Raw genomic sequence first — 22,700 nt, 5'->3', positions numbered from 1 at the left:
GTCTCCTTGCCTGTTGAGAGGGTGTTTAAGTTTTTCCCTTTTTGTTCAAGAAGTGCTTTAATTTTCAACATGGTATCACAGTTAGTGGTCAGAGCTTTGAATCTACTCAGCGGGGTGACGAGTAACAATTTGGGTTTTCTATCCTAAATGTGGGCCCAGTCCTGTACTCCTAATTCAGATGAAACTTTTAATGAAGTCAGAGAACAAGGAGTGTGTTAATGGTAAAATAATGGCAATTAAAGAGACATATCTTTCTGAAAATATTCCATCTAAAATTACTAGAACTGAAAGATTAGAAAGTATTTCTCAGTTTGTTTGCTTTTTCGTTCGTAGCACTCTGTGTGTATGGTCATTTCCCTTGCTTACCTGGCTTGTCAACTGCAGAGCTTTTTAAAAACTAAAATATTGGCAGGTGGCTCTGGACAAGCAGCCTCAGCACCTACGTCTGCTTTTAATGCATATTTAAAATTTGATTAGAACTCAGGTTCAGGGTGTTTAAGGCTTGAGTTACGAAAGTCATTAAAAATATTAAGGGCAAAGTTAATTATAAGTTTAGTCTTTTGCTCTGTAATTAGTCCAGTAGTTTGGTGAAGCAGGGTGACTTGCTTGACCAACATGTTGCTTTGCTTGTGAAAGGTCTTCTACAATAAAAAGCAAACAACTACATGTCTGCAAATCTAAGAGATGCATTAGGAGGCTACCACACCCCAAGACTACCGTATCTCCGCCTTGCAACAATGAACTTGGGCTTGAAGGTTTGCCTTACAATTAAAAGGCAAGCCTTCTTGCTTACATTTGGCCCTTGCTGATCCACATTGGAGTTAATTTGGCTCAGCATGGGGGAAGGGATCCATCTACATGGGTCTCATTGCATGTTCATTGCTCAGATATGGCTTTCTATTCATTCTGGCCATACAGCCATGCCACACTACCTATGTGACCTCATTAAATTAGAATTTTCCACCATCTCTCTGGTAGAAGCCAAGTTTGCACATCTCTCTGTACTGTGGAGGGCAATTTTGATAATCTGCCTGATATTGCAACTGGGGTTTATGTCTTCCAGACTGAACTCAGGTGGTTTCCTCAGACTGACTGCCTATTAATAACTATGATAACTTTACTGGGTGGTGAATCCAGAGCTTTCAGTATCTTCTATGCTGTCTTGTACTATCACTCCACAGTATTTTGGAATACAGCTTGAATGATATAGTTAGAACTCTCACATTTTAACTTGGTATCTATATATAGTTTTGAATCTCAGGCTAGAGCAGGGATCTCAAACTCACATCACCAGGAGGGCCACATGAGGACTAGTACATTGGCCCGAGGGCCGCGTCACTGACACCTCCCACCCTGCTGCCCCCGGCCCCGCCTCCACTCCACCCCTTCAATGAGTCCCCACCCCCTCCCTGCCCCTATTCCAACCCCTTCCCCAAATCCCAGCGTCTTCTCCGTCTCCTCCCCTGAGTGGGCAGCTCCCCGCTCCTCTCCTCTCCCTCCTGGAAAACCCTAAGCACTGCCAAACAGCTGCTTTGGCTGTGGGAAGCGCTGGAGGTAGGCAGAGGAGCGGGGAAGTGGTGCACTGGGGGGGGACGGGGATGGTGGGTGAGGGGAGTTTGGCCCCTCGGGGGGCGGCGGGGAGCGCCAGGGGGAGCTTGGTGGGCCGCAGCAAATAACTCTGCTGAGCATAGAATTAATGTTGCACTCTGTAACATGTACTGATGACCTTCCTTTTTTTCTTGGTCAGGAAGAAAAGTTAGAAGGGGACAATCGTTACTTTTGTGAAACTTGTCAGAGTAAACAAAATGCAACAAGGAAGATCAGGCTGCTTAGTCTTCCATGTACACTCAACTTGCAGCTGATGCGTTTTGTGTTTGACAGGTAAGTGACCTAACCTGTATGTGTTGTAAACCTAGGAAGGATATTGGTCACTCGGAAATGCTTGTAGTTACTTTCTCTGCTTTGGCTTTTACTTCATACAACTTGGTTCTATTCAGCAAGTCTGAACTGAGTTACATGATATGAATTTGAGCATCTGTGCACTTAATTTTTTGTTTCAGAGTAGCATCCGTGTTAGTCTGTATCCGCAAAAAGAGGAGGAGGACGTGTGGCACTTTAGAGACTAACCAATTTATTTGAGCATAAGCTTTCGTGAGCTACAGCTCACTTCATCGGATGCATTCAGTGTGAAGTTCATTTAACTATCCAGTAGTCTCATCTGTTAAATACAGTAGTGATTTGCAAATTAAAATTTTAGATTAAATATGCAAAAAGATGTTTACTCTCCTTGCTGCATTGAATACTTGTACATGAAAGTCTTGTAATTTGTTTTTGAATAGACAAACTGGCCATAAGAAAAAGTTGAATACTTACATTGGCTTTTCTGAATTGCTTGATATGGAACCTTTTATGGAACAAAAAGGTGAGTTATACATGAAGTATTAATTGACTAATTGTACTAATACAGCCATTAGCTGCCAAGATCTTGCCTGAACCTGTCCTCCAGCTGAAAACATCTAAAACAGTTGTGCTAATGAATAAGTCATTTCTGGCTATTAACCTTTTTATTTAAAATGGAAGCTTAAGCAGTGTTTGTCCTCATTTGATAAACCAGCGGTTGAGTTTAGGTACTTTAACAAAAATTGCTAAATTTCAAACTGTTTGGAGCTCTGGCTACCAGATTTGTGAGTTAAGAATGTATACATCACAACGTGTGTGCTGCTGCTCTCTTTGGGAAGTAATAGGGAAAAAAATTATGCTGTGTTGTGTATACGTCTTGTATAAAGTAAGTCTTGGTACAGTTCTTAAAAGAACTTTTTTGCTGCTTGTGTTCTTTGTATTTTCTGGTGGATTAAAAAACTGCCTGTTCTCTTTCAGATGGTGTCTATATATATGAACTTAGTGCAGTTCTTATACACAGGGGAGTGAGTGCATATTCTGGTCACTACATTGCTCATGTGAAAGACCCTCAGACTGGTGAATGGTACAAGTTTAATGATGAAGACATAGAAAAGATGGAGGGGAAGAAATTGCAACTGGGGATTGAGGAAGATCTAGGTAAAACCTTTAAGTTGTGAGTGCCCTTTTAAAATAACTTTTCACCAAAAACATGGAGGCTATATCAATTGCCCTGATATATGTATTGAGTGATTTGCAGTCATAACTTTTAAACATTTTTTTAAGGGTAACTAATGAAATTGCAACTTGATTAGTTGCAGCCAATTTTTAACCCTCACCCCCCAACCCCATCTGATTGTTGAATGTCTTACGGGCCTGGTGATGACTGACTTTACTTCAGTTCTCTTATAGATTGTAATATGGCAAGTAGTGTGCATATCTACCTAGACAACCATTTTTTAAACAAATCATTAACTTGCGTATTGGTAAAATGTATGCAAAGCTGTTTCTTCCCAACCTAGCACACAGAATGAGGCTTTATTATTAGAGAGCAAGATTATTTTTAGTTACCTTTTGTATATTTACTTCCACTGAGGAGGTTGTTCATCTTTTTGAAGGGGAACTGAAAAGTTTTCATAAATCTCAAAACCAAAACATTTTTGGAGCAAAAACTACATAATATTTTTATCTTTTATATCACTTATTTTCTTCTTCTTCCAACCCCCCCCCCAATATCTGTTTACATTGACATTGTTGGTCTTGACTTCCCTGAGTTTGCTGAAGAGCTTCAGCTTGCTCTGCTTGCAGCTGATGTGGAGGAGCTATTGAGTTCTGAACTAACAGTCTGAGTGCCTGAATCGGCAAATTCCTGTGACTGTGAGTAACTTCAGTGAGTGGGTCGGTGCTCAGTACTTCTCAGGATGGGTTTGTAGGCTTGGGCAGAGTCATTCTAGTGCTTTAACAAAAGCAGGGAAGTGTCGGACCAGATTTTTCTCATCTAAAAAGCAAGCAGAAAAATCCCCTTTTCAAAGAGTTGAGGCTATGCTTGTACAAAGGGAAGTTTTCTTGACTGACTTAAAAGGCCCTCAGTTTTCTGACAGAGCACCATAAATATGGCCTTTAGGACTTTTTAAATCTATTTTTTACCTGATCCATCATTTGTTGTATAAGGTTCTTCTGGGGAACCCTGAGAACAACACCAAACATGCTCAGACCTCCCCTGCCTTCCTCTCTCTCCCCCCCACCCCCCGACTTCCTCCATGCACACACCTATCTGATGTCTCTTAGTTTTCAGCTTTGCTGCTTGTTGTTGGTAAAGTTAGTGGTGAAGAGCATGTATGTGAACTCCCACTAGACCTGTGATTTTTGTCATGCTTAGTGCATGAGTGATGAAATTGACCCTCATGAAGCTGATTATACACAGTGCTGTCAAATCGCAAAACCCAGAAAAATGGTTTTCTTTTATCTTTGTTCTGTTAGCCTCATGGGTTACTCGTTGGTTTACTTGTAACAGTAAGTTAAAACATTCAGATCACAAACAATATTAAGCCAGGGTCCCACAAAGTCTCATGCATATGCGTAACTTTAAGCACAGATGTAGTCCCACTGAAGTCAGTAGGACTACTCGGGGTCTTAAAGTTAAGTATGTTGATTAATATTTGTGGTTTTGGAGCTTTTATGTGCAAAGAGTTATAAATACAAACTTTGTTCAGTGTGTGTTAGTGATTTTCCCAGCTCCTCCCAAGCCCTGAGTTCAGGGTTCTTTCTCCTGTAAGAGCAGATGCCATCCCAAACGTATATAGCTGTGGAAGGAGTTCTGCTTCAGGTACTGGAGATCTGCTTATCTGCTGCAGGGAAACACTCTTGAACTCTGGCCCTGCATGGGGGGCAGACTTGCAAATAAGTGTGGATTGTTATGCTGGAGGGCTAAGTGTTTGTGGCCTATCAGTGTAGTAGTGGAATTTCCCAAGAAATAACAATATATGCCTACAGTATTTTCTTTGTGTTGTATTAAAGGTTTGATAATCAGGTTTTTCCTTTACTTTTTTTTTTAAACTTTGTTTTTAAAATTGCAAATGTGTATGCATATTTTTGTAAATTTCATTTTTCTGACAGGCTGGAGATTAAGATAGAATTACAGATGGAAAAAATTTGGCCATATAATACCAACCAATATTTCTCAATCTCTTAAAGGTGGAAGTTGGAACCAGCCACTCTGGAATAACTCTTTATTTCCTGCACTGCACTTTGATATTTATAGGTGTCATGTAGTGGGAAAGGACACGTTTCTGTTATGTGCATAAAACAATGTTTAAATTCTCTGCAACACAATCTAAGTAAGCATTAGACAGTGTTATTTGGTATAAGGAAATCTGCATTGATAAGACTGTGTACACAATATGCAGGACAAACTGTCCGTATCACGTTGGAGAAAAGTTCTGGCGAGGTTGGAGGTAGTGTGTATGTGTTAGGGAAGAATTGAAATGAGATATGTGATATTCCCCATTAAAGTAGAATAAATATGTTGGCATGCATGTTTATTATTTTTTGACTTCTGTACCTCAGCAGAGCCTTCTAAGTCTCAAACTCGTAAACCCAAGTGTGGGAAAGGAACTCACTGCTCTCGAAATGCTTACATGTTGGTGTACCGACTGCAAACACGGGAAAAATCTCTAACAGCAGAAGTCCCAAGTAAGTGAACTTGGACTTTTCAAACCTATTCCTGTCAGATATAGCGAGGCCTCGTAAGTCTGTTTGGGTCAGTTCCAGAGGGAAATTAGCACTTCCTCTTAAATACTTTTTGCAGCACTGAGTCCAGTAAAATAAAAGCTTATCTTAAATGATCCAACGATTATTCCAGCAATAAGCACTCACTCCATAGTGCACTGGTAATTATAACTAATACACTTATTGCGTAGTGTACCAGTCACTCCTGGTCCTGATACGTGCATCAGCAGTGGCTTATTGATATTTGTTTCTATTTGACTTGCTAAATGTATTCATAACTTTTTTAAAGAATTAAGTTTTGCAATGTATTCTTCCACTATGAAAAATAGTTCCTAGGAAAGTGGAAAAAATATGAGCAAAAAGTCCATACATACCTTTTTATCTATATATTTAATATACACCTCTACCCTGATATAACGCGGTCTTCGGGAGTCAGCGTTATAGGTGAGACCGTGTTATATCGAACTTGCTTTGGACCCCTATTCCTTGTTCCCTGACCACCTCCTCCAGAGACCCCCACCCTCTACCCAACCCCGCTGTCCCCTGAGTGCTCTGATCCCTATCCACACCCCATGCCCCCTAACAGGCACTCACCAGCAGCGGTGGGAAGTGGAGCAACGCAGCCGCGGTGCTCCACTTCCCGCCGCTGGTGAGTGCAGGGAGGTTGGGGGAAAGGATGCCCTCTGCACTCAACGGCGGCAGGAAGCGGAGCAACGCGGCCCCAGCCTGCTCCGCTTCCCTTGCCCCAGCCCCAGCTGTGTTGGGGGGGACGGGGGGTTGGGGAAAGGTCCCGCACTCACCTGCAGCGGGAAGCAGAGCACCGTGGCTGGTAGCTAGCGGAGTGGGGTGGGCTGGGGCCGGGCTGCTCCACTTCCGCCGCTGCTGGTGAGGGCGGGGGGGGAATCCCTTCCCCCAAGCCCCCTCCCCCGAGCAACACGGCTGGGGCTGGGGCGAGGGAAGCGGAGCGGGCTGCTCCCGGCCCCCCCCCGCTAATCCCCCAGGCTGCTCTGGGACTGCAGGGCCCCCAAAAGTGCCCCCCCACAGCTCCTGCCTCCCAGACCCTCTGCCCCTTATCCAACCCCTCGGCCCCAGCCCGGCCCAGCTCCCTTAACATGCTGCTCAGAGCAGTGTGTTGGAGCTTTACTGTATTGTTTGTGAACCCACCTTATATCTGGGTAGAGGTGTATTTGTGTTGTAGTTCTTAACCTTTTGTCTTCCACCCCTATTGTGCTCTTCCTTTCCCCCTCTAAAAGCCTTTCAGCAGCGGTTTGTGGCCCAACAGCCAGTCTTCTCTCACCTTCTTTTACTAAATAATTTAGAATACTGGAAAGTTACTCCCCAGTTAGCTTTTTCATTAAAAACAGGTTTCAGAGTAGCAGCCGTGTTAGTCTGTATTCACAAAAAGAAAAGGAGTACTTGTGGCACCTTAGAGATTAACCAGTTTATTTGAGCATAAGCTTTCGTGAGCTACAGCTCACTTCATCGGATGCAAAAAACAGTGGCGTGTCTGAAAGGATATCACATTGCAGTTCAAATGACAGTTTGACTCTGTGTATGAAGGAGAGTACGTTTAAAATTTCATGCCCATAACAGCTCAGTGTCCTTGTCCCATCAACGTTACCACCTGAACTCTTGTAACAAAACAGTTGTGAGGCTTTATTGTGTGTGTTGAAGTAGACCCAGTTGTTGACTGCCGAGTCTGTGCATGTAGTCACAAAATGCTCAGCTGGCCAGTCAAAGTGGCTTTGAATAATTAGTGCCCACAGCCAGATTCTCATTTTAATTTTTAAACTAATTATGTCTTAAATGTAAGCATAAAGCTAAATAATGATGGCTATAAGATGTCAGTGGTGTATATACTGTAATGAGGGTGGGCAGTCCTGATGTTTGACAGTGGCTCAGTTTTCTTGTTTCTGTCAGAATGGCCTGCTATGCCTCGCAAGTACTTGTTACTTCTCTTAATGTGAACAAAGGGCATAAGAAATGTAAGAGTGCAGGCCATTCAAGGATTTTTCATTTACGTATTCATGGCCTATCTTAGAGCTTTGGGGAGGTGGGAATCCAATTGGCGAGTGGATTTAATAATAATACCTAACAAAGCACTATATATGAATAGTAATTAATCTTCGTGGGGCACTAAGCATGGAGGTGTTACTCCTGTTTTTGGGGCGGGGGGAGTAAGGTGTTGGAGTGAATTGACTTGCCCGTGGCCACACAGCAAGTCCTACAGATAGCAGGAATACAGTTTGGGTCGCCTGAGTCATAGCCTCTTGCCCTAGCTATCATGCCATGATGACTTAGCAGTCATAAAAGTGAAAGGGTCAGCCTGAATGTATTGAACTAAATTCACTGTCCCAGAAACAAATAATTTTTTAGCATTAAGGTTAAAATTAAGAACATTCTATGAGATTTGCATAGTACCTGTCATGATGGTATCTAAATGAAAAATACAGTTCACGTTTCTCAAACAGCTTAGTTCTTAAAAAATTCTAAATGTAGAAGAAAATTTCACAGGAAATATTTTGCACCTTCTTTATACCATTACTGTAAGTATGTAGGTGGTCTTCTGTCTTTCCCCTTTGTCCTCTTTTCACTATTAATTGACTGCTACATCTGTTTTGTGTTAAGCCTGTTATTGCACACCCTCACTTATTTTTCCTCCCTTTCCTTCCTCTTTTATGTGTGAATTTCCATCATTCCCACATTTTCCATCTTTTCTTCTGAAGTATTTTATTTCACTGGTGACACTAAAACTTAGTCACACTCCCCTTTCACTTGAATCAGCAGCCTTTCAGTTTCCCTGCCTGTTCCCTTTAATCCACAGGAGTTCTTAATAGTTTTCTGTGCTTATCACTGAACCATGTAAAACCTGGATCACTAAGATTTTATACGTGCCCCCAAATCCTTGTTGGTGGCCTCTCTGGTAGGTGGCATTAAGGATTCTGGTGTGCTACTGGGACTGAAGACCCAGGTTTTCTGCATCTCAGAAGGAAGAACCATTGCTCCAGAGAAATAGAGAGGAACAGCTAGGGGACCTGTGGCTTGCTGTGATGAGTGGGAGGCAAGGAAATGAAACCAGGGGCCTCAAAGAGTAGTAGGGACATCTCTGAAAGAGCCTGGTGCGCTCATGGTCTGCAGCCCTTCACCATTACAGCTGTACAGAAACTGTTGCTGCTTTTTTCCTTAGTGGGATTAACATCCGATGGAGTGAGCTGTAGCTCACAAAGCTTATGCTCAAATAAATTGGTTAGTCTCTAAGGTGCCACAAGTCCTCCTTTTCTTTTTGCGAATACAGACTAACACGGCTGCTACTCTGAAACATATTATAGTACATTATTGGTAATCCTTTCAAACATGCAAAAAGTATTTCATAGAATCATAGAATATCAGGGTTGGAAGGGACCCCAGAAGGTCATCTAGTCCAACCCCCTGCTCAAAGCAGGACCAATTCCCAGTTAAATCATCCCAGCCAGGGCTTTGTCAAGCCTGACCTTAAAAACCTCTAAGGAAGGAGATTCTACCACCTCCCTAGGTAACGCATTCCAGTGTTTCACCACCCTCTTAGTGAAAAAGTTTTTCCTAATATCCAATCTAAACCTCCCCCACTGCAACTTGAGACCTTACTCCTCGTTCTGTCATCTGCTACCATTGAGAACAGTCTAGAGCCATCCTCTTTGGAACCCCCTTTCAGGTAGTTGAAAGCAGCTATCAAATCCCCCCTCATTCTTCTCTTCTGCAGGCTAAACAATCCCAACTCCCTCAGCCTCTCCTCATAACTCATGTGTTCCAGACCCCTAATCATTTTTGTTGCCCTTCGCTGGACTCTCTCCAATTTATCCACATCCTTCTTGAAGTGTGGGGCCCAAAACTGGACACAGTACTCCAGATGAGGCCTCACCAATGTCGAATAGAGGGGAACGATCACGTCCCTCGATCTGCTCGCTATGCCCCTACTTATACATCCCAAAATGCCATTGGCCTTCTTGGCAACAAGGGCACACTGCTGACACACATCCAGCTTCTCGTCCACTGTCACCCCTAGGTCCTTTTCCGCAGAACTGCTGCCTAGCCATTCGGTCCCTAGTCTGTAGCTGTGCATTGGGTTCTTCCATCCTAAGTGCAGGACCCTGCACTTATCCTTATTGAACCTCATCAGATTTCTTTTGGCCCAATCCTCCAATTTGTCTAGGTCTTTCTGTATCCTATCCCTGCCCTCCAGCGTATCTACCACTCCTCCCAGTTTAGTATCATCCGCAAATTTGCTGAGAGTGCAATCCACACCATCCTCCAGATCATTTATGAAGATATTGAACAAAACCGGCCCCAGGACCGACCCTTGGGGTACTCCACTTGATACCGGCTGCCAACTAGATATGGAGCCATTGATCACTACCCGTTGAGCCCGACAATCTAGCCAGCTTTCTACCCACCTTGTAGTGCATTCATCCAGCCCATACTTCCTTAACTTGCTGACAAGAATACTGTGGGAGACCGTGTCAAAAGCTTTGCTAAAGTCAAGAAACAATACATCCACTGCTTTCCCTTCATCCACAGAACCAGTAATCTCATCATAGAAGGCGATTAGATTAGTCAGGCATGACCTTCCCTTGGTGAATCCGTGCTGGCTGTTCCTGATCACTTTCCTCTCATGCACGTGCTTCAGGATTGATTCTTTGAGGACCTGCTCCATGATTTTTCCAGGGACTGAAGTGAGGCTGACTGGCCTGTAGTTCCCAGTATCCTCCTTCTTCCCTTTTTTAAAGATTGGCCCTACATTAGCCTTTTTCCAGTCATCCGGGACTTCCCCGGTTCGCCACGAGTTTTCAAAGATAATGGCCAATGGCTCTGCAATCACAGCCACCAATTCCTTCAGCACTCTCGGATGCAACTCGTCCGGCCCCATGGACTTGTGCACGTCCAGCTTTTCTAAATAGTCCCTAACCACCTCTATCTCCACAGAGGGCTGGCCATCTCTTCCCCATTTTGTGATGCCCAGCGCAGCAGTCTGGGAGCTGACCTTGTTAGTGAAAACAGAGGCAAAAAAAAGCATTGAGTACATTAGCTTTTTCCACATCCTCTGTCACTAGGTTGCCTCCCTCATTCAGTAAGGGGCCCACACATTCCTTGGCTTTCTTCTTGTTGCCAACATACCTGAAGAAACCCTTCTTGTTACTCTTGACATCTCTGGCTAGCTGCAGCTCCAGGTGCGATTTGGCCCTCCTGATAACATTCCTACATGCCCGAGCAATATTTTTATACTCTTCCCTGGTCATATGTCCAACCTTCCACTTCTTGTAAGCTTCTTTTTTATGTTTAAGATCCGCTAGGATTTCACCATTAAGCCAAGCTGGTCGCCTGCCATATTTACTATTCTTTCGACTCATTGGGATGGTTTGTCCCTGTAGCCTCAACAGGGATTCCTTGAAATACAGCCAGCTCTCCTGGACTCCTTTCCCCTTCAAGTTCGTCCCCCAGGGGATCCTGGCCATCCGTTCCCTGAGGGAGTCGAAGTCTGCTTTCCTGAAGTCCAGGGTCCGTATCCTGCTGCTTACCTTTCTTCCCTGCGTCAGGATCCTGAACTCAACCAACTCATGGTCACTGCCTCCCAGATTCCCATCCACTTTTGCTTCCCCCACTAATTCTACCTGGTTTGTGAGCAGCAGGTCAAGAAAAGCGCCCCCCCTAGTTGGCTCCTCTAGCACTTGCGCCAGGAAATTGTCCCCTACGCTTTCCAAAAACTTCCTGGATTGTCTATGCACCGCTGTATTGCTCTCCCAGCAGATATCAGGAAAATTAAAGTCACCCATGAGAATCAGGGCATGCGATCTAGTAGCTTCCGTGTGCCGGAAGAAAGCCTCATCTATCTCATCCCCCTGGTCCGGTGGTCTATAGCAGACTCCCACCACTACATCGCTCTTGTTGCACACACTTCTAAACTTAATCCAGAGACACTCAGGTTTTTCTGCAGTTTTGTACCGGAGCTCTGAGCAGTCATACTGCTCCCTTACATACAGGGCTACTCCCCCACCTTTTCTGCCCTGCCTGTCCTTCCTGAACAGTTTATAACCATCCATGACAGTACTCCAGTCATGTGAGTTATCCCACCAAGTCTCTGTTATTCCGATCACGTCATAGTTCCTTGACATCACCAGGACCTCCAGTTCTCCCTGCTTGTTTCCAAGGCTTTGTGCATTTGTATATAAGCACTTGAGATAACCTGTTGATTGCCCCTCATTCCCAGTATGAGGCAGGAGCCCTCCCCTCACAGACATTCCTGCCTGTGCTTCCTCCCGGTATCCCGCTTTCCCACTTACCTCAGGGCTTTGGTCTCCTTCCCCCGGTGAACCTAGTTTAAAGCCCTCCTCACTAGGTTAGCCAGCCTGCTGGCAAAGATGCTCTTCCCTCTCTTCGTAAGATGGAGCCCGTCTCTGCCCAGCACTCCTCCTTCATGGAACACCATCCCATGGTCAAAGAAACCAAAGCCTTCTCTCCGACACCACCCGTGTAGCCATTCGTTGACTTCCACGATTCGACGCTCCGTACCTAGGCCTTTTCCTTCCACGGGGAGGATGGACGAGAACACCACTTGCGCCTCCAACTCCTTTATTCTTCTTCCTAGAGCCACATAGTCTGCAGTGATCCGCTCAAGGTCATTCTTGGCAGTATCATTGGTGCCCACGTGGAGAAACAGGAAGGGGTAGCGATCCGAGGGCTTGATGAGTCTCGGCAGTCTCTCCGTCACATCGCGAATCTTAGCCCCTGGCAAGCAGCAGACTTCTCGGTTTTCCCGGTCAGGGTGGCAGATAGATGACTCAGTCCCCCGGAGGAGAGAGTCCCCGACCACCACCACCCGCCTTCTCCTCTTGGGAGTGGTGGTTGTGGAACTCCCAACCTCAGGACATAGCATCTCATGCCTTCCAACCAGCGGAGTCTCCTTCTGCTTTCTCGCCCCAGACATATCATCTGGTCCACTCTCCGCAACGATACCTGTGGAGAGAACATGAAAGCGGTTAGTTACCTGTGTCTGTGTTACTGGAACCCGGACATTCCGCTTACCTCTTCTGGAGGTCACATGTTGCCAAGCTTCTTCACTGGCCTCTTGGCTCCTCTGTGCAACCTGCTCTATATCTGTAGAGCTTTGTGCCCCTAGAAGCCTATCCTGAGTTTTGTCCAGAAAATCCTCAGTTTCCCGTATGCAATGCAACCTTTGTCATGCATCAAAGGTTTATATTCTAAAACACTGCAGGTATCATGTCCTCCAGAGTAAATTTTGTTGGGCAGTATTAAATTATTTGCATCCCATGTCTCCTTTACATTTAATTACCCATATGGGCACAAATACTGAAATGTGAATATTGGAGAGAAGGACTATCCAGGCACTTGACTTTTAGAAAGACTCTGTATTTCATTATTTGTGTGAGAAAACCTTTAAGCTGGGGGTTGTTATCATTGGATATTACTGCTCACTGGGAAAATTGGCATAATTGACTTTAATTTTGGCCATCTTTTTGTTTTCAAGACAGAATAGGGTTAGTGGTAGCTAGTACTTCTGTTTTCTGTCTTTCTCCATAGCTTTTCTGCAGGAGCTAGTCGAACGCGATAACTGCAAGTTTGAAGAGTGGTGTAACGAAATGGCAGATATGCGTAAACAAAGCGTGGTCAGAGGCAAAATCAAACATGAAGAGGTGAAGGAGCTCTACCAAAGGTTGCCTGCTGAAGCTGGTCTGTAAGATATTCTGGTAGTATTTTGTAGTAGACCATTGTTAAGATTAGTACTCTTTGTAAATAAATCACTAAATTAATCCTATTTCCCTTTTATGTATAACTTCATATAGTGGGTGTTACTCCTTTTCCTCATAGCCTTTTGTGTTCTGGTGTTTGTGGTACCTATTGTAAGACTTTGGGCGGTAGAGAAGGACACTGACATCCACTCATTCTCTATCCACTCAGACTTCCTGCTACTATTGATTTTAAAGTAACTAAACAAGATTTGGAAGGTTTGAGTTTGCAAACATTAGTTTAAATTTGCAAGTGTTTAATTTTCTGTAGGAGCCTTTCCCCAAAAATTAATTCCTTTTTTTCTTCAGATATGCTGTTGGTTTCCAGATCATTAGTGCCACATTAATATATGCTAGCACATGAGTTCATGATCAGAGCATATCATTAGAAGCTTTTAGATGGGGGAAAAACCAATAGCCTTAGGAGAGAAGGCGAACTGTGTGTTGACCAACACTTAAGACTGCAGTAGAGGCTGCATGATCAGTGTTGCTTTTTCCCTTAACGCTTTCTGCCACAACCTACTTTCTTTTTCTTTCTTCATGGTGTCAAGCATCGGGGTAGCCGTGTTCGTCTGTATCCACAAAAACAGCAAGGAGTCCGGTGGCACCTTAAAGACTAACAGATTTATTTGGGCATAAGCTTTCGTGGGTAAAAAAACAGTTCTTCAGGTGCCTGCATCTGTAATTTTCACTCCAGGCATTATATACTGACACATGAAGAGAAGCGAGTTACCTGACAACTGGAGAACCAGTGTTGACAGGGCCAGTTTGATCAGGGTGGATGTGGTCCACTCCCAAAAACTGAGGAGGAGGTCTCAATTCCAAGAGAGGCAAAGCTGCTTTTGTAGTGAGCCAGCACTCCCAGTCCCTATTAAAGCCCAAATCAATGGTGTTAAATTTGCAATTGAATTTTAGTTCTGCAGTTTCTCTTTGAAGTTTTTGTTGTTGTTGTTCAAGAATGGCTACTTTTAAATCTGTTGTAGAATGTCCAGGAAGACTGAAGTGTTCTCCGACTGGCTTTTGTATGTTACCGTTCCTGATATCCGATTTGTGTCCATTTATTCTTTTACTTAGGGACTGTCTGGTTTGGCCAATGTACATGGCAGAGGGGCATTGCTGGCACATGATGGCGTATATCACATTAGTAGACGTGCAGGTGAATGAGCCCCTGATGGTGTGACTTATGTGGTTGGGTCCTCTGATGGTGTCGCTAGAGTAGATATGGGGACAGAGTAGGCAACAAGGTTTGCTACAGGGACTGCTTCCTGGGTTAGTGTTTCTGTGGTGTGGTGTGTAGTTGCTGGTGAGTATTTGCTTTGGGTTGGGGGGCTGTCTGTAAGCGAGCACTGGCCTGCCTCCCAAGGTCTGTGAGAGTGTGGGATTGTTTTCCAGGATAGGTTGTAGGTCATTGATGATCAGGTTTTAGCTGGGGGCTATATGTTAGGGCCAGTGCTGTTCTGTTATTTTTCTGTTCTGTTATTGACCTGTCCTGTAGTAGGTGATTTCTGGGTACCTGTCTTGCTCTGTCAGTCTGTTTCCTCACTTCCCTATGGTGGTATTGTAGTTGTAAAAGTGCTTGATAAAGATCTTGTAGGTGTTTGTCTCTGTCTGAGGGATTGGAGCAAATTCGGTTGTATCTTAGCGCTTGTTTGTAGACAATGGATCGTGTGATGTGTCCAGAATGGAAGCTGGAGGCATGTAGGTAAGTATAGCAGTCAGTAGGTTTCGGGTATAGGGTGGTGTTTAATATACAAAAGCCATAGGAGAACACTTCAGTCTTCCTGGACGTTCTATAACAGATTTAAAATTAGCTATACTTGAACAAAAAATCTTCAGAAACAGACTTCAAAGAGAAACTGCAGAACTAAAATTCATTTGCAAATTTAACACCGTAAATTTGGGCTTGAATAGGGACTGGGAGTGGCTGGCTAATTACAAAAGCAACTTTGCCACTCCTGGAATTGACACCTCCTCAATTATTGGGAGTGGACCACATCCACCCTGATCGAATTGGCCCTGTCAACACTGGTTCTCCATTTGTCAGGTAACTCCCTTCTCCATGTGTCAGTATATAGTGCCTGCATCTGTAATTTTCACTCCATGCATCTGAAGAACTGGTTTTTTTTACCCACGAAAATGGGTAAAATGCCCAAATCAATCTGTTAGTCTTTAAGGTGCCACCAGACTCCTTGTTGTTTTTTCTTTCTTGTTTTTCCTGTTCCTCATTATAACTGCCACTGGTGCCGTCTCCCCCGTCTTCCTCTTTCTTGATTTACTCCCTCACCATCAGTGATGCCCTTGTCAGTCACCCTCCTGTACTTTTCCCTTGTACCACCATACATCCATTTTCTGCTGCCCTGTGAACAGCTCAGCTCCCTGTTGATTGGTAGCACTGAGAAGGAAGTAATTTAGGTAATCCTGCATATCCAGGTCACTTGCATGCTTTGGTGCTGTTGATCCAAGTGAATCAGCAGGTAATAGGTCACACATTCACTCAACCTTTTGCCAGAAAGGCATTAATTTAATTCTTACAGACACTTAGAAACTCCATGTAGGCAAGCTTTTATCTAAAAAAATTCCATGTTGGGGTGGCCAAAATGCAGGGTTTTGGTTCGCAAGAAAATTTTTGTATTTTGGAATGGAAGCAGATTTTACTGAAATTTCTTACAAACTGAAAGCACCCTCAACATTTCATTTAATAAAAACACTGAAATAGGGTGTTCCAGAATAGAAATATGGGAAATTTACATTCTTGTGAGTTTACCCCAGGGGCGGCCAACCTGTGGCTCCAGAGCCACATGCGGCTCTTCAGAAGTTTTAATACGCGGCTCCTTGTCTAGGCGCCGGCTCCGAGGCTGGAGCTACAGGCACCAACTTTCCAATGTGCCAGGGGGGCTCGCTGCTCAACCCCTGGCTCCGCAACAGGCCCTGCCCCCACTCCACCCCTTCCCACCCCCTCCCCTGAGCCTGCCATGCCCTCGCTCCTCCCCCTTACCCCCTCCCCCTCCTTCTGCAGGCCACAAAACAGCTGATTGGGGGGTGTGGGGAGGGAAGGGGAGGCACTGATCGGCGGGGCTGCCCGGTGGACGGGAGGCACTGGGAGTGGGGGGGGCTGCTGACATATTACTGTGGCTCTTTGTCAATGTACATCGGTAAATTCTGGCTCCTCTTCAGGCTCAGGTTGGCCATCCCTGGTTTACCCATTGCCACCACTGCATAGTCAACGTGAAACTGACAAGAATATCAGTTTCAGCCTGGGCTCCAAAGGCTGCTGCCACAGAGAAGGAAAGTTAGCAACCCCAAGAGTCCTAGCCCCAGATGGGGCTCCCAGTGCTACTGCTTCAGAATGGGGAGCCTAGCAGCCCTGAGAGCCATTGTAATGGATTCAGCAAAACATTTCACTTCTGTTAATTGGCATTTTCTGGTGAAACTAAGTTGCATCAGAAAATTTCTAACCAGCTCTCTCCCAGGAGTCACTCTGTCCAGAGCTTTGTGTGTCCCATGAATAAGTTGTCACTGACTGATTCTTCACTCCTTTCCACTTTTTACTTACTGCCTTTTACACATTTTTTAAATACTAGAAGTTTGATTTATTCCTTTCTCTCCTCAGTTTTCCATGGGGTGAGGGTACAGACAAGTGCTGTGGTTACTTTATATAGACAGTATTTATCCAAAACACACGCCTCCTAGAAACTTTTTCAGTAGTTTTCAATTAAGATTGTAACTCCTTTTTGTAAAAAGAGCAAGTAGAGTGTTGTGATATTTCAGTTTAGTTCATAAAATACTTTGGCCAAATTTTTCAGACTTGGATGCCCAAAATTTAGCACTTGATTCCAAATTAAGGCACCGAAATATAAAGCCTGACGTTTCTTTCCGCGGTATTGAGCACCAGCAACTTTAGGTCAGTGGGAGCTGCATCTAGAGCTCGGCACCTCTAAATATCCAGTCGCTTCTGTTCAGATTCTTAATTTTCAAACTTGGATACTTAAAGTTATGTCATTTATGCTTAAAACTAATGAAAACCTGTGGTGTGAAAGCAGGCATTCACACCAGATTCCCCACCGTTGGGTCCATGTTCTGAATGTATTTTTGAAGTGCCATTGATAAATCAAGGATATGGGGCATGATCTTCACAGATAGGGTCACTTTTGGAGAACAAGAATTACAAGTAACTTTCTGTCACTTTGGCTTTCTAAGCATAATTAGAATCGTTTGTTGTTGATATATGGACATTTATATAAGGAGTAAATGTCACTGTGACAGGTTTCCGGACAGTGCACTCTCATGCTGCTTACCTTTTGGAAGTCAAGGTGGTGGTCTGAGTTTCTCCTTCAGTTGCATGAATTGGGATTTTTTTTGTCCCAAGTTGTTACATTAAAAATGGTTTAACTAAATCCTCCAGAGATTGTGGCCACGTTTTATGTAAAGTAAATACAATATAGCAATAGTGAAGCTTACACTTTTTCAGATAAACCATATTTATGTAGTATCATTGCCTGAGATGTAGAAGCTGCTGATATGTGCTGAAGAACAGTTTGAGGTCTAAGATTATGGGGAAACAGAATCCAGCTTCTCATAGTCACTTTATAAATACATCTAGCAGGGAAATTTCAGAAGTGTAGTTGATGCATCAGCTAGGTGGATTTAATTTCCTGATCTCTCCCTCCCTCTCTCTCTTCACCCCTCCCACCCGTTAATTTTCCAATATTCTTTTAGAAATGCCAGTGATTATCTTTTCAATATTGACTAGATTTGGTGTGCAGAAGTAAATCTGCTTTGTTCCCACAATCAACACATGTTGCTCGGTATATAATTAAATCTATCTTGGAACCCAAAGATGATTGTCACTAATGGAAAATAAGAAAAAGCATTATTTGAGTTCAGCTTTTTGCTGCTGTTGCATTTCATAGCAATTTGTGAATTACATTTCCAGTTGCTTTTTTTGTAAAATTCTGTAATAATATAGCCAAGTTGTTTTGGGTTGCATGTGTCATCAGTGTGACTTTGTATCAAGATATTTGACTCAAGTATTTTATATAAAGTCATTCATTCCTTCTAGTGTCTGTGCTGGTATGTCTCAGGTCCCCCAGAAATTGCACCTATGTATTTTGTAAATGTGTAGAAAAGCATTTCTTGTTTAACAAACAAAACAGAAATTGCTACAATCTTAAATTGTTAGTATTGTGAAATTTTGAGTCAGCTGCTCCTTCAGTATAAGTTTTTTTTTAATTTGGGGTCTGCGTGCTTTTTCTGAATGCTAATTTTTGACGAATAGCCTAGACTTTAAAAAAAAAATTTTTTTTTTGCTTGATATTTTCATAGTTTCCTCCTTACAGCCAAATCTTGCATCATTACTGAGATATCATGTTGCTCTTGAGTCTATTTTGATGGTTCGTTGTCTACTTGGACAGCATGGATCAGGCATTCAAATATCAAAAATATTTTTCCATGCAAAATGCAGAAATTGAGCATTATTGTAAATCTGATAGATGAAGCAAATTTGGTGAAGTAGTTCCCATTTGTTGTTTAATTTGTATTACTGTAGCACCTAGGAGCCCTAGTTATGGTTCAGGCCCCCATTGTGCTGGGTGTTGAACAGACACAGAACACAAAGATAGTCCATTGTCTCAAGACTTTACAATCTAATCTAAAGAAATAACACTCTGCCTGCCTGATGCTGTAAAAAGCAACCTGTAAATCCAGGTTAACTTGATTGATACTGTAGATATCTTACAATATTTAACAAAAACTTGTTCTGGGGAACATGTATCATCAGAAGTTTGATGTCAGAGCTGTTCAGAAGAGTGACCGGTTCGGTGCTTCAACAGTAACATGGACATACAAGGCTCTGTTTTGGAAGCAATGCTACATCAACAATCTGCATTTGAAAAATTGGCAGCATATCACATGCAAGCTTCCATTCGTCTATTATATAGGCAGTAGACAAACTTATTCACTGTAGTTCTAGTTAGGGTTAATTGCTAGCATTTATCATCTAGATTCCCCTCTTTTTTTTTAATGTACTTTAAGCACATAGAGGTTTGTGTGATTTTTCAAGACAGAGATCTAGTTCTTTATAAAATTGTATCCTGTCCTCTTATGACTATCCTAGTTAATGTATCTAGCAGTGTGTAGCTGTGTCAGTCCCAGGATATTAAGAGAGACAAGGTGGATGACACTCTGAGTGCCTTTCCCAGGCCTGAAGAAGAGCTCTCTCTGACCTTGAAAACTTCTCTCTCACTAGCAGAAGTTGGTCCAATAAAATAGATTACCTCACCCGCCTTGTCACTAATAGTTAATATATATCAGACACACTAACCCTTATTACACTCCTACATTATTGCTTTAAACTTCTAATTTACATACTTACCTCATCATTAAGGAAAACAGACTTCTGAATGGAGCATTTAACTACATTGCATTCTCTACTAATTTAACAGTAGGAATGTTTGGTTACACATTTTTCCTATAATGTTCTGAAATAAAATAAGCTACTGTAGCCAAAAGGTGTTGCAGTTTGAAAATGTTCTCTGGCTGCACAAGCCAGTTTCCTATTTAAATTTAAAATGATTCTCGTCTCAGATGTAATTTCACATAGCTGCTGACTTCTAGAAGGGACACCATGATATAAAACTGCATAATTAAGATCAGAATTGGCATGGAAACAGAATTACATGTCTGAAAATATTGTGTAATGGGAATCTAACTTTTGGGGGGGAAAGATTCCCCCACAAACTTTTTAATTTTAAAAAAGTACTGTTGAACAGTAGAGTAATTTTAAAATGTCATCTCCTATATCATGTACTTGTGGAAATGTATAGGTTTGTTTGTTTACTTTTTTCCAGGGTGCCCTTATGAGTTTGTCTCTCTCGAATGGTTACAGAAATGGCTGGATGAATCTGCCCCTCCCAAACCCATAGATAACACTGCATGCTTGTGTTCACATGGCAAATTACACCCTGATAAAATATCAATTATGAAGAGAATATCTGAGTATGTTGCTGACTACTTCTACAGGAGATATGGAGGGGGGCCAAGGCTAAATGGTAAGATTAAACCATAGTATCTGGATATAAAACACACTCACATGGCAAGCTTTTTTTTATTATTTAAATTTTTGTATATTGAAATCTGTTTTGCATCCTTTGTCAATCTAATGTAGCTTTATCTTTGGTCAAAATAGCTGTCCTGCTTGTATTTTTCTGGTTGGCTGCTTTTGGAAGAACTACTTCGTTATGGTCAAACAGATAATTAGGCTGACTAGGGAACATGAGTGGTGGATATATTTCAGATCTTGATTCTGCTTTGTGCCTTGAAGTTTTGTGCAGTCGCTTAAACAAATACAATAAAAGGAAATGGTATATTTAGGTAGAAACAACTTGAAACTTTAATATTTTAATTAAACTTTTAAAAATAAACTTTCTGTAAAATAGCAAAACTTGTATAAAGACCCTAAAATTGGGGAGTGGTGGAGCTCCTGGGCCCATTATTTCTACAGATGCAGTATAAACAGTGCCTCGTGTATTGTATCGTTTTCTGCTGATGAGCCAGTATTTTGGAACCCTGTTCTCAGAGCAATAAAGAAGTGAGGGTGTGCTAGCCAAGGAGAGAAACTGTCTTCCTTCACCTGTAGATTTCCCCCAAGCAGCCCACTGCCTAGGAAGTATATTCATAGTGTGTATATGTTGCATGTTTGCATACTGTGACAGGTTTTTTTATGAATGGCAAAACTGCTATTGCAAATTTCTGAACTGTCCTTTTCAAATGCACGGCTTACCTAGGTCTACACATACTGCTGTTCTCAAGCTTGTTGCAGTAAATATAAACTGTTAATATCAGAAATGCGGACTTATGAAACTGAGGTGATGAGAAATGTGGATGCTAAAGGAACAAATCCACCCTCATCAAAAGCTTACTACAATTATATCTAAATTTGGTCCAGTTCAACTGTTACCATGTATTTCCATCTAAATCATATGTAGTAGAAAATGTCACTGTCAGTAACTACATTAAGCCCAGTTGACTGACAGCACCTTCAAATGGTGATGCCCGCACTTGCAGAAATCTTAGGTTTGTTTTGAAGTGTAGCAGTAGTGTTCTTGTAACATGGTGTTGTCTTTTTTTGTTTCTCTAGTTAAAGCACTTTGCAAGGATTGTGTGGTAGAGAGGTGTCGAATACTACGACTGAAAAACCAATTAAACGAAGATTATAAAACTGTCACAAACTTGCTGAAAATTACAGTAAAGGGGTATGTGGTGCTGACACCTTCCAATGTTTGCATTGCACAAGTCTATTGTCAGTGATATTTAAATATTCTAAAATGAGATTTTAACAATTGTTTGCAGTGTTGTAGCTTGTGTTGGTCCCAGGATATAAGAGAAACAAGGTGGGTGAGGGAATATCTTTTATTGGACCAACTCCTGTTGGTGAAAGAGATGAGCTTTTGAGCTTACAGATAAGCTTCAGGACATGAAGAGTTCTTTCATCAACAGGAATTGTTCCAACAAAGATTGTAACGGTTCTCATTCTGAGCCCAAAACTGTAAATCTGTTACAGTTTGTATTGTAAATGCTAGTCTTTTTTTTCTATACAGTAATGATGGATTTTGGGTTGGAAAGTCATCCTTGCGGAGTTGGCGTCAGTTGGCTCTGGAACAGTTAAATGAACAAGATGAAGATGCAGACCAGAGTAATGGAAAAATGAATGGAGATGCACAAAACAAAGGTAGCTGTTTAAAACCAAGCAACCCTATTTCTCCCACTACCTGATAAATAGATCAGATGTTCCTATAGTATTGATTAAGCATTCTAGCAGTTCTGTTTTAGTTGTAGGGATTGTTTTGAGCAGGTCTGAATGATATATACAGTAGAACCTCAGGGTTATGCATTGACCAGTCAACCACACATCCCATTTGGAACTGGAAGTACACAATCAAGCAGCAGTAGAGTCGTCCGTCCGTGTCCGTCGCCCCCCCCCCTCCGAAAAGCAAATACAGTACTGTTCAACATAAACTACTGAAATAATAAAGGGATAGGAACATTTTTCTTCTGCATATTAAAGATCAAAGCTGTATTAAGTCAATATTCAGTTGTAAACTTTTGAAAGAACAGCCATAACATTTTGTTCAGAGTTACGAACAGTCTCCATTTCCGAGGTGTTCATAACTCTGCGGTGCTACTGTAGTACAAAGGAGCATATATTAGATCCATATTTGAGCAATTTCAAATACATTTTTTTTTTCCGAAAGTTTTCAGCAGGTCAGACTCTGCCCTCACAACACCTACGTAATCCCACTG

The 22,700-nt window shown here is 42.5% G+C and overlaps 1 protein-coding gene across 2 annotated transcripts in view; it reads left to right on the top strand.

Moving 5' to 3' along the window:
* Positions 1–22,700, top strand: part of USP48 (ubiquitin specific peptidase 48) — a 59,723-nt gene that overhangs the window by 10,156 nt on the left and 26,867 nt on the right. Inside the window, exons 7-14 of one of the 2 annotated variants that reach the window (XM_084651837.1) lie at positions 1,748–1,881; positions 2,340–2,422; positions 2,878–3,057; positions 5,467–5,589; positions 13,198–13,347; positions 20,249–20,449; positions 21,538–21,652; positions 21,998–22,128. In XM_084651837.1, coding sequence (XP_084507963.1) covers positions 1,748–1,881; positions 2,340–2,422; positions 2,878–3,057; positions 5,467–5,589; positions 13,198–13,347; positions 20,249–20,449; positions 21,538–21,652; positions 21,998–22,128 — 1,117 coding nt within the window. Of the gene's footprint in view, positions 1–1,747; positions 1,882–2,339; positions 2,423–2,877; positions 3,058–5,463; positions 5,590–13,197; positions 13,348–20,248; positions 20,450–21,537; positions 21,653–21,997; positions 22,129–22,700 lie in introns of both variants that reach the window. The other variant, XM_084651836.1, reaches the window with a different exon arrangement.

This window comes from Lepidochelys olivacea (assembly GCF_965140295.1).
Source record: "Lepidochelys olivacea isolate rLepOli2 genome assembly, chromosome: 18".
Lineage (NCBI taxonomy): Eukaryota > Metazoa > Chordata > Testudines > Cheloniidae > Lepidochelys > Lepidochelys olivacea.
Note: the sequence above shows the minus strand (reverse complement) of the source record. Positions and strands in the feature narration are given on the sequence as shown.